General features: G+C 41.9%; 2 protein-coding genes across 2 annotated transcripts in view; one reads left to right on the forward strand and one right to left on the reverse strand.

Annotated features, from left to right (window-relative positions):
- Positions 1 to 1,997: 1,997 nt before the first annotated feature.
- LOC139413610 (ras-related protein Rab-5B-like) lies at positions 1,998 to 6,577 on the reverse strand. The gene is made up of 6 exons (XM_071161207.1): positions 6,413 to 6,577; positions 5,296 to 5,631; positions 4,859 to 5,010; positions 4,361 to 4,483; positions 4,154 to 4,247; positions 1,998 to 3,783 (listed from the first exon to the last, which is right to left on the reverse strand). The coding sequence occupies exons 2-6, from the start codon at positions 5,453 to 5,455 to the stop codon at positions 3,659 to 3,661; spliced, it is 654 nt and encodes a 217-aa protein (XP_071017308.1). The 5' UTR covers positions 5,456 to 5,631; positions 6,413 to 6,577; the 3' UTR covers positions 1,998 to 3,658.
- Positions 6,578 to 16,268: 9,691 nt separating this feature from the next.
- Positions 16,269 to 17,145, forward strand: part of LOC139413611 (nck-associated protein 5-like) — a 98,749-nt gene continuing 97,872 nt past the window's right edge. The window contains exon 1 of the mRNA XM_071161210.1: positions 16,269 to 16,462. The gene's annotated coding sequence lies outside the window, so the exon portion shown is untranslated. The remainder of the gene's footprint in view (positions 16,463 to 17,145) is intronic.

Here is a 17,145-nt window from a genome sequence, read left to right on the forward strand (position 1 = left end):
TAAGCCATTTTGCCACAACTTTGGAAGTATGCTTGGGGTCACTGTCCATTTGGAAGACCCATTTGCGACCAAGCTTTCACTTCCTGACTGTTGTCTCGAGATGTTGCTTCAATATATCCACATAATTTTCCTGCCTCATGATGCCATCTATTTTGTGAAGTGCACCAGTCCCTCCTGCAGCAAAGCACCCTCACAACATGATTCTGTCACCCCCGTGCTTCACGGTTGGAATGGTGTTCTGCAAGCCTCCGCCTTTTTCCTCCAAACATAACGATGGTCATTATGGCCAAACAGTTCTATTTTTGTTTCATCAGACCAGAGGACATCTCTCCAAAAAGTGCGATCTTTGTCCCCTTGTGCAGTTGCAAACCGTAGTCTGGCTTTTTTATGGCAGTTTTGGAGTAGTGGCTTCTTCCTTGCTGAGCGGCCTTTCAGGTTATGTCGATATAGGACTCGTTTTACTGTGGATATAGATACTTTTGTACCGGTTTCCTCCAGCATCTTCACAAGGTCCTTTGCTGTTGTTCTGGGATTGATTTGCACATTTCGCCCCAAAGTACGTTCATCTCATGGAGACAGAGCGCGTCTGCTTCCTGAGCGGTGTGACGGCTGCGTGGTCCCATGGTTTTTATACCTGCGTACTATTGTTTGTACAGATGAATGTGGTACCTTCAGGCATTTGGAAATTTCTCCCAAGGATGAACCAGACTTGTGGAGGTCTATAATATTTTTTCTGAGGTTTTGGCTGATTTCTTTTGATTTTCCCATAATGTCAAGCAAAGAGGCACTGAGTTTGAAGGTACGCCTTGAAATACATCCACAGGTACACCTCCAATTGACTCAAATGATGTCAATTAGCCTATCAGAAGCTTCCAAAGCCATGACATAATTTTCTGGCATTTTTAAGCTGTTTAAAGGCACAGTCAACTTAGAGTATGTAAACTTCTGACCCACTGGGATTGTGATACAGTGAAGTATAAGTGAAATAATCTGTCTGTAAACAATTGCTGGAAAAATGACTTGTGTCATGCACAAAGTAGATGTTCTAACCGACTTGCCAAAACTATAGAAATTTGTGGAGTTGTTGAAAAATGAGTTTCAATGACTCCAACCTAAGTGTATGTAAACTTCCGACTTCAACTGTATTTTTTTATTTTTTTAAATTAATTTTTACCCCCCGTTTTTCTCCCCAATTCCGTGGTATCCAATTGTTAGTAGTTACTGTCTTGTCTCATCGCTACAACTCCCGTACGGGCTCGGGAGAGACGTGTGCTCCGAAACACAACCCAACCAAGCCGCACTGCTTCTTAACACAGCGCGCCTTCAACCCGGAAGCCAGCTGCACCAATGTGTCGGAGGAAACACCGTGCACCTAGCGACCTGCTCAGCGTGCACTGCGCCCGGCCCACCACAGGAGTCGCTAGTGCGCGATGAGACAAGGATATCCCTACCGGCCAAACCCTCCCTAACCCGGATGACGCTAGGCCAATTGTGCGTCGCCCCATGGAGCTCCCAGTTGCGGCTGGCTGCGACAGAGCCTGGGCTCGAACCCAGAGTCTGGGTGAGAGGCTCAGAAAAGATACAGTGGAAGGCCTCCCGGGTGGCGCAGTGGTCTAAGGCACTGCATCGCAGTGCTAGCTGTATCTTTAATACAAAATGATTTCTATACTTGGCACAAATTGTGTGATACATTAGCAGAAGCATGCTGCAGTAGGTTTGCACAACTAGTCTTGTGGTTTGCACTTGCAAACAGGATTTACTGCTAACCACTAGGTAGCCGAGATCGAATCCCGAAGCTGACAAGGTAAAAATCTGTCGTTCTGCCTTTGAACAAGGCAGTTAACTAACTCACTCTTCCTAGGCTGTCATTGAAATTAAGAATTTGTTCTTAACTGACTTGCCTAGTTAAATAAAGGTTAAATAAAAATAAATAATCATATGACATGCTCTAAAATGGCACAAATAAATGTTTCACAAAAAAACGCTATATTCCTTCCTGAGAGGTAATGCTTATGCTTTATCATCATGTTTTCGCCAAATAGTTATCTAATAAGAAATTGTATGTATTTTTAGAATGAATTTGATTATTTTAAAGAAGAAATAGAGAAATGTACAGGTGTATAAAATATTTCATCTTACAACATGTTATCTTATCACATCAATTATGTATTATCAAACTGCACATGAATAGACCAACAAACAATTAAAGATTAAAAAAGAAAGGCACTTATTTGTAAACATTTCAAAACAAGACATTGAAACTGCGTTATAGGATATGCATACATGGGCAATGCACACTGTTATAAAAAGCTTGATAATACAAGACTTGAAATGAGATCCAGTGGGCATATAGTGCCTTTTATGATGCTATATTGGAACACCATTAGACAAATATATACTTTGTGTTTATAAAACAATACACAGCCAGGGAATTCTATGAAACTATAACACAGTAATATTTGCAGTGAGCAATGCGTCTGTGGTAATTAAAACAGGACAGAAACAAAAGAGACAAATCGGATAAAGGACATTGATTTTGTCAAACCACAAGAAATGATCTTCTCATTGTCTTAGTTCCACTGTTTTTATCACCATCTCTATGCAATTGGCCAATAATTTTGTTCAACCATCACCGGTGAACATTAGGGTTACCTGTACTATACATGGTTCTATACATTCTATTTCTAACTACAACATAGAAAACGTTCCTATAGTACAGGCCAGCTGAGTACACCTTAGTATTGCACATTTATTAGTAAAGGAGATGTGGTAAAAAAAAGTTTTTTTTTACATTTGATGTCACTTCCTCTTTTAGGGACTACATAGTACTGGTGAGAGGCTCAGGAACTGTACAGCAGAGCTGATAATATAAATGTCCAACTAAGATTGAGAGGCAAATGAACATGGATAAAAGCAATTTGATATGCAGTCATAGGAGGGACTGCTGGGAGCTTTGACCATGTGTTCTCAGAAATGATCTGTGCTTTGTGCAAACAGACATTTGGCCTCCACCTCTGTTTTAATCGCTTTGGCCTAGTGTGACCGCACCGCCTGAAAGACCAATGTGATGTCACTTCCTGTTTGTGTCCTCGGATTGGCAGCATTTGCCAAGAACTTCATAACCCCACACCACGTGTTCAATTGGCCTTAGTTTCTAGTACTGGGATAAATGCTGAGTGTAAACATCGAGGTGGGACAACGCAGTCTGTATATCAACATAATTTAATTTATTTTCATAATATCAAATAAACCCACGAAAATGTGGAAAGGTACAGACCATACAGTAAGTGTATTTTATCTGGCTGTCCAGTAGTGCCGAGTTGACAAAAACATGTTGGGAAGTGATAACTTTAATAGAAGTTCATCTTATTGTAGTGTGTGTTTTTCTCCCATTGATCTACATACACTGAGTATACAAAACATTAAGAACACCTGCTCTTTCCATGACATAGCTTGAACAGTTGGGTGGGTGCAACTCAATATTAGGAAGGAGTTCCTAATGTTTTGTACACTCAGTGTATTTGTCCCTTATCATTCCTTTAACTAATTTGCATGCTACACTTCTCTCTTTTACGCTCCTTTCTTTTCTCTGGAAAATCTCTTTAAACTTCCCTCCTCCCTCAGATGTGAGCTTGCTTCTCTTCTCCCCCATCCTTCCTCAGTTTCCACAGCACTGGGCAGGGCTGGTCTGGGTAGGCTGTCTGAGGTCCACTGGAGGTCCTCCTCGAACCCCAGCACTGCCAGCTACTCCACCCAGTGGCTCACTCTTGGGCAGTTTCTTGGCTAGAAAAAAGAGAGACAACAAATCATGGTACTGTATACCACTTAGAACAATTATAGTATGTGTTGCTTATAGTTGAGATGGCATTGGTATACACAAGGAGACCGCTGCTCATATTTGGGTGTACAGCGAGGTTTTATCACCCTCTTGTGGATACAGAGGGACATTATCCCTTAGATGTGTCAAGGTAAGGAGTAAACTATCCATAGCAAAAACATATGCTCTGTTAGGAATTGTGTTATGATTCATTTTGATTGATAACGAGTACATAACATTAAATATGGAAGCCCTCGAGAAAGAAAGTCAGTGACATCTCCAACAGCCCATTTCAACACTATGAATTTGGATGATAGCGTGTCAGATGTGACTCACCTATGGCCAGGAAGAGGTTGTTGACATTCATGGCTGTCTTGGCAGAGGTCTCCATGAAGAGAAGACTGTTGTCAGCAGCATAACCCTGACCATCCTGAAAAAACACAACAGACATACAGACCTGCTACACACACACACACATCACTGCACAAGCATTTGGCCATTATCTCACTATCTTGGGTGTGAGGTATACACACAGGAGCCTACCGTATACTCCACCGCTCTGTTAGCAGACCAATCGGCTTTGTTGCCCGCTAAGGCTATCACCATGTTTGTACTGGCCTGTTTCTGGAGCTCGCTCACCCAGGCTTTGGCTCGTACAAAGGTCTCCTATCCAGAGCAGAAAATAAAGATCAGATATGGCCAGAAGGAACAGGGAAGATATACTAGCCTGAAATGCATGCCCTTCTCAAACAGCTGGCTCAAACCTGTGCCCAAGTGGTATAGTGTAAATGTAGGATATTGCGAAATTTCTGGCGATAATAATTAACTGACGCTAATTAACTGACCAACAAGCATTGTTGGTGGAAGACTTCACTACATATGAGTGGAAAAAGTGAGAGGACGAGATAGGAGTCATTGTGCAGGAAGGAGAAGGGCTGGACAGGAGGATTGTGAGAGGGGATGAGAGCGAGAGTGAGATAAAGGGGGAGATGGAGCATTTGATAAAGGAGAGGGATATGTTATCATCTAAGATGTACATACTGTGTTGGTAATGTCATAGACCACTATGGCTGCCTGAGCTCCTCTGTAGTACATAGGTGCCAGGCTGTGGTAGCGTTCCTGACCAGCCGTGTCCCAGATCTCAAACTTCACCATGGCACTGTCCACACTCACCATCTGAGTCAAAAAGGCCGCTGAGAGAAGAGAACATGGGAGATGCTTTAGCCTACAAAATAGTAGTGAGAGGAGTTAACGGATACGTAGATTGAGGAAAAAGAAAGCCTTGTGGGTCAGATAGAAAAGAACGATAGAGGAAAAGTGTGCAAAATGTGAACAAGTCTGTGGAAAATGTTATCATATGGACAAACAGAAAGGAGGAGGTCAGATGACCAGATGTAAAAGTCTGAAAAAAATGACCTGAAGAAGAAGTCATATTGGTCTACAGAGGAGAGTATTCTGGTGTATAGTTGGTACTCTACCCCCAATGGTGCTCTCCCCGAAGTCCTGGTACTGGCCTTTGACAAACTGCAGCAGCAGGCTGGACTTCCCCACTGATGTCTCCCCCAGTAGAACCAATTTAAACTGGCTCACCTTACTGGACTGGGGCTGGCCACTGGGTCGGGATGGGCGCCCTGCCATCGGGGCTGTGTATCCGTGAGGGGGTTGTTGGGGAAATTGAGGGTGGGGGGTGTTGAGAGTGGGGGGACAGAAGGAAAAGGAGGTTCAAGTGACAGCTGGAGAGAGGAGCAGTGTGCGGCGGGGGGGTACCGCTCTCAAGGACAATGGAACACGTCTCCCAGATGAAAAATGGAAATCTATAAGACAAAAAATACAAAAAAAACAACAGATGTATCCCAGAATCTGGACTTTTATCATAATGGCAACCTGTCACACAATCACCCGTGAAACACATATTAAATCAAAATATATCTACACTCTAGTTGGCATGCTGCTGTAATCAGTTTTAATCTAGGGAATAGCCACTAGTACTTAGGAAGCATTAAAAGTCTGGGCTACTTACTAAAACCTGATTTATAAAACCATCTCTTATTTGTTAGCCTACAACTGAACAAAGAGGGAAAATAAAATAATTCAATAGCATCAATAATTACGTGGCAAATGTAGCAGACAATAACTTTCAAAACAGACTTTCTCTCCTCATATTTTTCTGCAACACTGAGTTAACCATTAGGCTTATAGGGACCCCTTATAGGGACCCCCGCCTGCCCTCGCCTCAAAGACGTTGACTATAGGCCCCACTTCGGCCGCGGAGTTCAGGTTGGCTACCCCGCAACAATGTAACATGTTACTTACTATTCCCTACTAGGAATAGGCCTACAGATGGTTGATTGACATAAAGCCTATATGCTATACATATTTAATAACCATTTAATAAGTTATCAACCCCTATCCCACTTCTTCAGTCCACTCATTAGCGATAAACCCCATTCCTGTCCCTAGGTCATATACCGCAAGTCAACACGACCCCGTCCGTAAGGAATCTGTCGACAGCGCCCCAAAGTGGTCACATCAGAGCGTCGTTCCACACAAAATAACTTCAGATTTTGTTTGTTTTAAATTGCATTGCGACTATACCTGGCAAATGTTGCTGTTTATCCTTTGTCGTTTTAGTTGAGATACAGTCTGCGTTGTCCCATCTCGTAATTCCGGTGTTTTGGGGCGGTAACAGATTGACAGCTTTTTACCCAATTGTCTACTGGTAAAAGTCTATCCTTCCTCCACAGAAACTTTCGGGGAAGAGATGTAAACTATTGAGTGCAAAGTAGTCTCGTCCTCCAGAGTAGTGTTCTGAAATGAAACCCCCAGTACAAAACTCCTATGGTCGAGGTAGTGAAGGTTTTGTTGGGCAAAAATGATAAAATGCTCTACAATAGAATAGATCTGAGCAGAATATAATAAAATATCTATCAACTCTTATTCGCATCATAAACGTTTGTCCTTTGAAACAGTTCTCAAAATGCCATCACTTAATAGTGAACGAAAATGCTAGAACAGAATAGGACTACCTCTGAGCATAATAAAATAGAAGAGCTACGCAAAATAGAGCTGAGCAAAGAATAGAATAGGCTAGATATGAGCAGAATAGAGCTGAGGAGAAAAAATATATAATATAATTGCTTCTTTTTGTCTTTTGACATCAGTTGAAACTAAAAATGTAAGTCCTTAATTTGTTTGTTATGGTGTGGTAAGACAGTTGTAATAAACTCATAAAGGCATTAAAAGGGCAATATGCGTTTAACAAATTACAAAGTGGGCACCTCACCACTGTTCTGGTAAACAGCTGCCGGCTGGGACTGGAGAAATTTAACCATGGAGAGCCATGGATAAAAGGGCAGACCATCCATGATATCAAAATGATAGTTTTAACCATGTTTTGATTCTCTACAGGGTTGGTTTACACTTACATTGTTTTCAAACAAATGAACAAGTTTATATTTTGGGTTCTGATGGGCTATGAGGCATCTTGAAATTATATTATTTAAGAATCAATGGGTACACTACTGGTCAAACGTTTTAGAACACCTACTCATTCAAGGGATTTTCTTTATTTTTACTATTTTCTACATTGTAGAATAATAGTGAAGGCATCAAAACTATTAAATAACACATGGAATCATGTAGTAACCAAAAAAGTGTTAAACAAATCTAAATATATTTCACCCTTTGCCTTGATGACAGCTTTGCACACTCTTAGCATTTTCTCAACCAGCTACACCTGGAATGCTTTTCCAACAGTCTTGAAGGAATTCCCACATATGCTGAGCACTTGTTAGCTGCTCTTCCTTCACTTTGCGGTCCGACTCATCCCAAACCATGTCAATTTGGTTGAGGTCGGGGGACTGTGGAGGCCAGGTCATTTGATGCAGCACTCCATCACTCTCATTCTTGGTAAAATAGCTCTTACACAGCCTGGACGTGTGTTGGGTCATTGTCCTGTTGAAAAACAAATTATAGTCCCACTAAGCCCAAACCAGATTGGATGGCATATCGCTGCAGAATGCTGTGGTAGCCATGCTGGTTATGTGTGCCTTGAATTCAAAATACAGTGCCTTGCGAAAGTATTCGGCCCCCTTGAACTTTGCGACCTTTTGCCACATTTCAGGCTTCAAACATAAAGATATAAAACTGTATTTTTTTGTGAATAATCAACAACAAGTGGGACACAATCATGAAGTGGAACGACATTTATTGGTTATTTCAAACTTTTTTAACAAATCAAAAACTGAAAAATTGGGCGTGCAAAATTATTCAGCCCCTTTACTTTCAGTGCAGCAAACTCTCTCCAGAAGTTCAGTGAGGATCTCTGAATGATCCAATGTTGACCTAAATGACTAATGATGATAAATACAATCCACCTGTGTGTAATCAAGTCTCCGTATAAATGCACCTGCACTGTGATAGTCTCAGAGGTCCGTTAAAAGCGCAGAGAGCATCATGAAGAACAAGGAACACACCAGGCAGGTCCGAGATACTGTTGTGAAGAAGTGTAAAGCTGGATTTGGATACAAAAAGATTTCCCAAGCTTTAAACATCCCAAGAAGCACTGTGCAAGCGATAATTTTGAAATGGAAGGAGTATCAGACCACTGCAAATCTACCAAGACCTGGCCGTCCCTCTAAACTTTCAGCTCATACAAGGAGAAGACTGATCAGAGATGCAGCCAAGAGGCCCATGATCACTCTGGATGAACTGCAGAGATCTACAGCTGAGGTGGGAGACTCTGTCCATAGGACAACAATCAGTCGTATATTGCACAAATCTGGCCTTTATGGAAGAGTGGCAAGAAGAAAGCCATTTCTTAAAGATATCCATAAAAAGTGTTGTTTAAAGTTTGCCACAAGCCACCTGGGAGACACAACAAACATGTGGAAGAAGGTGCTCTGGTCAGATGAAACCAAAATTGAACTTTTTGGCAACAATGCAAAAAGTTATGTTTGGCGTAAAAGCAACACAGCTGAACACACCATCCCCACTGTCAAACATGGTGGTGGCAGCATCATTGTTTGGGCCTGCTTTTATTCAGCAGGGACAGGGAAGATGGTTAAAATTGATGGGAAGATGGATGGAGCCAAATACAGGACCATTCTGGAAGAAAAGCTGATGGAGTCTGCAAAAGACCTGAGACTGGGACGGAGATTTGTCTTCCAACAAGACAATGATCCAAAACATAAAGCAAAATCTACAATGGAATGGTTCAAAAATAAACATATCCAGGTGTTAGAATGGCCAAGTCAAAGTCCAGACCTGAATCCAATCGAGAATCTGTGGAAAGAACTGAAAACTGCTGTTCACAAATGCTCTCCATCCAACCTCACTGAGCTCGAGCTGTTTTGCAAGGAGGAATGGGAAAAAATGTCAGTCTCTCGATGTGCAAAACTGATAGAGACATACCCCAAGCGACTTACAGCTGTAATCGCAGCAAAAGGTGGCGCTACAAAGTATTAACTTAAGGGGGCTGAATAATTTTGCACTCTCAATTTTTCAGTTTTTGATTTGTTAACAAAGTTTGAAATATCCAATAAATGTCGTTCCACTTAATGATTGTGTCCCACTTGTTGTTGATTCTTCACAAAAAAATAAAGTTTTATATCTTTATGTTTGAAGCCTGAAATGTGGCAAAAGTTCGCAAAGTTCAAGGGGGCCGAATACTTTCGCAAGGCACTGTAAATCACAGACAGTGTCAGGAGCAAGCACCCCCACACGATAACATCTCCTCCGCCATGCTTTACAGTGGGAAATACAGATGCAGAGATCATCCGTTCACCCACACCGTGTCTCACAAAGACACCAAAAATCTCAAATTTGGACTCGATACCAAAGGGCAAATTTCCACCGATCTAATGTCCATTGCTCGTGTTTCTTGGCCCAAGCAAGTCTCTTCTTCTTATTGGTGTCCTTTACTAGTGTTTTCTTGCAGCAATTTGACCATGAAGGCCTGATTCAGACAGTCTCCTCTGAACAGTTGATGTTGAGATGTCTGTTGACTCTAATGAACTTATCCTCCAACAGCAGAGGTAACTCTGGGTCTTCCATTCCTGTGGCGGTCCTCATGAGAGCCAGTGTCATTATCGCGCTTGATGGTTTTTACGACTGCACTTGAAGAAACTTGAAATGTTCCATATTGACTGACCTTCATGCCTTAAAGTAATGATGTACTGTCATTTCTCTTTGCTTATTTCAGCTGTTCTTGCCATAATATGGACTTGGTCTTTTACCAAATACGGCTGGCTATCTTCTGTAAACAAAACCATTCTTTGGTTTTGTTTAACTGGCCACTGTCATTTAACTTTGGTATTTAACTTCAGATGCCTACCTAGCATATTTGTAAATTAATATGTACAATGATGTCAGGACAGTGTAATGCACTGTAGTAGCACAATGTCCTAATTTCCTGAAGTCAGGTATTTTTAGGCCTCAGACAGGGGTAAGTATTGACCCTGTCGCTCTGAGAGGAAGCCAGAATACAGTGTATCTGTTTCCTGTTTACGGAACCTTGGGACATCTGTCCTACTTATGGAAATCACCATTATAAACATCAACCACTACTCACATTGGATACTGTGAAAGACTGCTACTGTGTCCATCACAGCCTTACTGTGTTGCAAACCTTGGTACTGATAATATTTGAAATAATAACAAATATTTTAGCTGTGCTTCATTTGATCTTGCCTGTTGCAATGGAACAATAGAAAAGTCTTAAAGGTAAAAACCCTGCTCACCTGGCACTCCAGGCAGGCTCAAAGCTTTTAAAATATTTCAAATAATATTTGAACTGAGGTCTGCTGTGATGTTGGTGTGTCGGAGACTGTTCTCTTTTACGTCACATGAGGTCGCCTTAACAAAAACGTCTCAGGACTGTACCATTTAGACTCAGGACATATTGCATGCATGCTGGACCTGTTGTTAACAGTTGTTGTGAAAGTAAGCGGTATCTAGGAAGTTGATGTACTTCCCTTGTTTTTATTCCCTTGAGGTTGATTAGACACATATGCTGGGTAGTGTTTATTAGTGGTTATTCTGGAGATGAAAGGATGCAGGATGGGAATAGGTCTGTCCTGTTATTGTATGGGGAAAATGCCATTAGGGACTAACTAGCCCAGTGGAGGCTGCTGAGGGGAGGACGGCTCATAATAATGGCTGGAATGGAGTCAATGGAGTGATATCAACCACATGGAAACCACGTCTTTGATGTGTTTGATGCCATTCCATTGTCTCCATTCCAGACAATATTATGAGCCGTCCTCCCCTCAGCAGCCTCCACTGGACTAGCCATAATAAAAACCTTATCCTACCTCTTATATCTCCTCCATTTCTAACTCTCTCAAAGCAGTCAAGGGATGTAGCAAACTCCCTTGAGGCTTGAGTAGGTTCATAATGTACATGATATACAATTGTGTATCTACATCAAATCAAATTTTATTTGTCACATGCGCCGAATACAACAGGTGTAGGTAGACCTTACAGTGAAATGCTTACTTACGAGCCCCTAACCAACAACGAGGTTTAAAAAAATACGGATAAGAATAAGAAATAAAAGTAACAAGTAATTTAGAGCAGCAGTAAAATAACAATAGCGAGACTATATAAAGGGGGGTACCAGTACAGAGTCAGTGTGCAGGGACACCGGTTAGTTGAGGTAGTATGTAGGTAGAGTTATTAAAGTGACTATGCATAGATGATAACAGAAAGTAGCAGCGATGTAAAAGAAGGGGGGGCAATGCAAATAATCTGGGTAGCCATTTGATTAGATGTTCACGAGTCTTGTGGCTTGGGGGTAGAAGCTGTTTCGAAGCCTCTTGGACCTAGACTTGGTGCTTCGACACCACTTGAGAGAGAACAGTCTATGACGAGGGTGGCTGGAGTCTTTGACTATTTTTAGGGCCTTCCTCTGACACCGCCTGGTATAGAGGTCCTGGATGGCAGGAAGCTTGGCCCCAGTGATGTACTGGGCCGTTCACACTACCTTCTGTAGTGCCTTGCAGTCAAAGGCCAAGCACTTGCCATACCAGGCAGTGATTTGACCAGCCATGTTTAATGCTCTTGATGGTGCAGCTTTAGAACCTTTTGAGGATCTGAGGACCCATGCCAAATCTTTTCAGTCTCCTGAGGGGGAATAGGTTTTGTTGTGCCCTCTTCACGGCTGTCTTGGTGTGCTTGGACCATGTTAGTTTGTTGGTGATGTGGACACAAAGGAACATGAAGCTCTCAACCGACAGCCCCGTCGATGAGAATAGGGGTGTGCTCGGTCCTCATTTTCTTGTAGTCCACAATTATCTCCTTTGTCTTGATCACGTTGAGGGAGAGGTTCTTGTCCTGGCACCACATGACCAGGTCTCTGACCTCCTCCCTATAGGCTGTCTCATCGTTGTCGGTGCAAATTTAATGATGGTGTTGGAGTCGTACAGTCATGAGTGAACAGGGAGTACAGGAGTGAATTGAGCACGCACCCCTGAGGGTGTTGAGGATCAGCGTAGCAGATGTGTTGTTACCTACCCTTACGCAGCCCATCAGGAAGTCCAGAATCCAGTTGCAGAGGGAGGTGTTTAGTCCAAGGGTCCTTAGCTTAGTGATCAGCTTTGAGGGCACTATGGTGTTGAATGCTGAGCTGTAGTCAATGAACAGTATTCTCACATAGGTGTTCCTTTTGTCCAGGTGGGTAAGGGCATGTATGGAGTGCAATAGAGATTGCATCATCTGTGGATCTGTTGGAGCGGTATGCAAATTGGAGTGGGTCTAGGGTTTCTGGGATAATGGTGTTGATGTGAGCCATGACCAGTCTTTAAAAGCAGTTCATGGCTACAGACGTGAGTGCTACAGGTTGGTAGTCATTTAGGCAGGTTACCTTAGTGTTCTTGGGCACAGGCACTATGGTGGTCTGCTTAAAACATGTTTGTATTACAGACTCAGACAGGGAGAGGTTGAAAATGTCAGTGAAGACACTTGCCAGTTGGTCAGCGCATGCTCGCAGTACCTGTCCTGGTAATCCGTCTGGCCCTGCAGCCTTGTGAATGTTGACCTGTCTAAAGGTCTTACTCACATCGGATGCGGAGATCATGATCACACAGTTTCCTGGAACAGCTGGTGCTCCCATGCATGTTTCAGTTTTATTTGCCTCGAAGCGAGCATAGAAGTAGTTTAGCTCATCTGGTAGGCTTGTGTCACTGGGCAGCTCGCGGCTGTGCTTCCCTTTGTAGTCTCTAATGGTTTGCAAGCCCTGCCACATCCGACGTACATCAGAGCCAGTGTAGTACGATTCGATTTTTGTCCTGTATTGACGCTTTTCCAGTTTGATGATTCGTTGGAGGGCATAGCGGCATTTCTTATAAGCTTCCGGGTTAGAGTCCTGCTCCTTGAAAGTGGTAGCTTTTAATCTATGGCTTCTGGTTAGGGTTTGTACATACTGTCACTGTGGGGACGACGTCATCGATGCACTTATTTATGAAGCCAATGACTGATGTGGTGTACTCCTTAATGCCATCAGAGGAATTACGGAACATATTCCAGTCTGTGCTAGCAAAACAGTTCTGTAGCTTAGCATCTGCTTCATCTGACCACTTTTTTATCGATCTAGTCACTGGTGCTCCTGCTTTGATTTTTGCTTGTAAGCAGGAATCAGGAGGATAGAATTATGGTCAGATTTGCCAAATAGAGGGCGAGGGAGAGCTTTTTATGCGTCTCTGTGTGTGGAGTAAAGGTGGTCCAGAAATTTTTCTCTGTTTGCACATTTAACATGCTGATAGAAATTTGGTGAAATGGATTTAAGTTTCCCTGCATTAAAGTCCCCGGCTACTAGGAGCGCCACCTCTGGGTGAGCATTTTCTTGTTTGATTATGGTGGAATACAGCTCATTCAGTGCTGCCTTAGTGCCAGGCTCTGACTGTGGTGGTATGTAGGTATGTAAACAGCTACGAAAAATACAGATGAAAACTCTCTAGGTAGGTAGTGTGGTCTACAGCTTGTCATGAGACACTCTACCTCAGGCGAGCAATAGCTTGAGACTTCCTTAGATATCGTGCACCCGCTGTTATTTACGAAAATACATAGTCCGCCACCCCTTGTCTTAATTGATGCCGCTGTTCTATCCTGCCGGTACAGCGTATAACCAGCCAGCTGTATGTTGATAGTGTCATCGTTCAGCCACAACTCTGTGATTCATAAGATATTACGGTTTTTGGTAGTTTAATCTTCCGCGTAGGTCATCAATATTATTCTCCAAAGATTGCAGGTTTGGTAGCAGAATGGAAGGAAGTGGGGGTTTATTCGATTGCCTATGAATTCTTAGAAGGCAGCCCGCACTTCGACCCCTTTATCGCTGCCTCCCCTTCGCACAAATCATGGGGATCTGGGCCTGTTCCCGAGAAAGCAGTATATCCTTCGCGTCATGCTCGTCAGACTCGTGAAAGGAAAAAAAGGATTCTGCCAGTCCGTGGTTAGTAATCGCAGTCCTGATGTCTAGAAGTTATTTCCGGTTATAAGAGTCGGAAGCAGCAACATTATGTACAAAATAAGTTTAAAAAAATAAGTTACAAACAACGCAAATAAACAAACAAAAAAAACACAATCGGTTGGGGGCTCGTAAAACGTCTGCCTTCCTCTCCAGTGCCATTTTAGTTCTATATGTGCACAGGGTCAAATGATCAAACCACAGACTTCTATTTGTCAAAAATTTGGGGTCACTCAGAAATGTCCTTGTTTTTGAAAGAAAAGCACATTTTCTGTCTATTAAAATAACATAAAATTGATCAAAAATACAGTGTAGATATTGTTAATGTTGTAAATGACAATTGTTGCTGGAAACGGCTGATTTTTTATGGAGCATCTACATAGGCGTGCAGAGGCCCATTATCAGCAACCATCACTCCTGTGTTCCAATGGCACATTGTGTTAGCTAATCCAAGTTTATCATTTTAAAACGGCTAATTGATCATTAAAAACCCTTTTGGAATTATGTTAGCATAGCTAGTAGTACCCGCAAAACACCAGTCTCAATGTCAACAGTCAAGAGGTGACTCCGGGATGCTGGCCTTCTAGGCAGAGTACCTCTGTCCAGTGTCTCTTCTTTTGCCCATCTTAATATTTTATTTTTATTGGCCAGTCTGAGATATGGCTTTTTCTTTGCAACTCTGCCTAGAAGGCCAACATCCCGGAGTCGGTTTTCTAATGATCAATTAGCCTTTTAAAATGATAAACTTGGATTAGCTAACACAACATGCCATTGGAACACAGGTGTGATGGTTGCTGATAATGGGCCTCTGTACGACTATGCAGATATTCCATTTAAAAAAGAAAAAATCTGCTGTTTCCAGCTACAATAGTCATTTACAAAAGTAACAATGTCTACACTGTATTTCTGATCAATTTGCTGTCATTTTAATGGACTTAAAAAAAAAAAAATTAAATGAGGACATTTCTGAGTGACCCAAAACTTTTGAACGGTGGTGTATGTCTGGAGGTTAGACACAGGAAATTACCTGGTAAAACAGATAATTACATAGTGAGAAATAAATCACAATGACTGGAGCACAGGACTTTCTTAGCATTTACCCCACTTGGATATCATCTCAAAGGGGACAAAATAGTATAGTATAGGCTAGTATGCTTTATAGTAGGCATCAAAGCTGGGACCGAGAGACTGAAAAACAGCTTCTATCTCAAGGCCATCAGACTGTTAAACAGCCACCACTAACACTGAGTGGCTGCTGCCAACACACTGACACTGACTCAACTCCAGCCACTTTAATAATGGGAATTGATGGGAAATGATGTAAATATATCACTAGCCACTTTAAACAATGCTACCTTATATAAATGTTACTTACCCTACATTATTCATCTCATACGCATACGTATATACTGTACTCTATATCATCGACGGTATCCTTATGTAATACATGTATCACTAGCCACTTTATACTATACTATGCCACTTTGTTTACATACTCATCTCATTTGTACATACTGTACCCGATACCATCTACTGTATCTTGCCTATGCTGCTCTGTACCATCACTCATTCATATATCCTTATGTACATATTCTTTATCCCCTTACACTGTGTACAAGACAGTAGTTTTGGAATTGTTAGTTAGATTACTTGTTATTACTGCATTGTCGGAACTAGAAGCACAAGCATTTCGCTACACTCGCATTAACATCTGCTAACCATGTGTATGTGACAAATAAAATTTGATTTGATGATTTGATTTGAGTGTACATATAGTATAGGATAGTAGTCATGAATTTAGTATAACAACATAATATTGCCACGGGATGTACTGTAATTATTATTTTTTTTAAATGGACTAAGATGGTTAGTTTTGGTTAGTTTTCAAAATATGATAAGGACCACACGGACATTGGCTGCCCCAATGAGAGCGCGGGGACTCCGAGGCGAGAGCAATATAAAGCCATGACATCACATTTCCTGACTACGGCTTCCAAATGCGAGAAGATCTCGGAGTGACTTTTTTCAAGCTTGCTCCGTCCGAGGAAAATAATGAATGCAGTTTATTTTTTAAGCAATACGGATTCTCTCTTGACTTAAATATGTATTTTAAGACGTGCCCTATTTAACGTTGGTGCTGCATTACTGTCCGTGTCTCTCCCTATGCACCATTTTTCTAGGTAAGTGAATGTTATTTTCACCACCGTGTACCGATGTGCTGTTTAGAAAAAATACTTGCGAGTACGGTCGTGGGACAAACCTTAGACTGGATATTTAATGTAATGAACGTTGCAAACAATGGTGTGCAAACTCCCATGTACTTGGCGGTGCCTGTCGTACGCGGTGGCTATATGTAAACACAATGAACCGTTAACTGTTAATATGTGACGTTCATGTCGCTGCATTCATTTAAACGTGAGCATGAAACCGGTTAGTCAGCGAACACGAATTATCGCGCCCAGACGGTCATCACGATATTATCCCAAATTAAAATCTTGCTATGCATTGGACATCACTTAAGACTTGTTTCAATAACAAAAGGCCTATTAAATACCTAAACATGTAGCATTTGCTATAGCCTAAGTGCATGTAAGTGCCAGTATTGATAGGATACTGGCTGTCATTAGTAATAACTCGTTTGCTGTTTTTTTCTTTCTTTTTGGGACATAATACAAACGTGATCATTTTCTGAGGCTACATAACATGAAGGACTACATGGGTGGCTGTTAGCCTAGTTGTTAGAGCGTTGGGCCAGTAACCGAAAGGTTGCTAGAAATCGAATCCGGAGCTGACAAGGTAAACATCTGTCGTTCTGCCCCTGAACAAGGCAGTTAAGCCACTGTTCCTAGGCTGTCATTGTAAA

Source organism: Oncorhynchus clarkii, chromosome 7, assembly GCF_045791955.1.
Source record: "Oncorhynchus clarkii lewisi isolate Uvic-CL-2024 chromosome 7, UVic_Ocla_1.0, whole genome shotgun sequence".
NCBI classification, from domain to species: domain Eukaryota; kingdom Metazoa; phylum Chordata; class Actinopteri; order Salmoniformes; family Salmonidae; genus Oncorhynchus; species Oncorhynchus clarkii.

Bases quoted from the DNA above. Each gene is read 5' to 3' on its own strand.
- LOC139413610 (XM_071161207.1), bottom strand. From the start codon at position 5,455: ATGGCAGGGCGCCCATCCCGACCCAGTGGCCAGCCCCAGTCCAGTAAG. The intron at 5,011-5,295 runs GTAGAGTACCAA...CTCTTCTCTCAG, and splicing joins CGGGGAGAGCACCATTGGGG to CGGCCTTTTTGACTCAGATG. The intron at 4,248-4,360 runs GTAGGCTCCTGT...GTGTTTTTTCAG, and splicing joins ACAGAGCGGTGGAGTATACG to GATGGTCAGGGTTATGCTGC.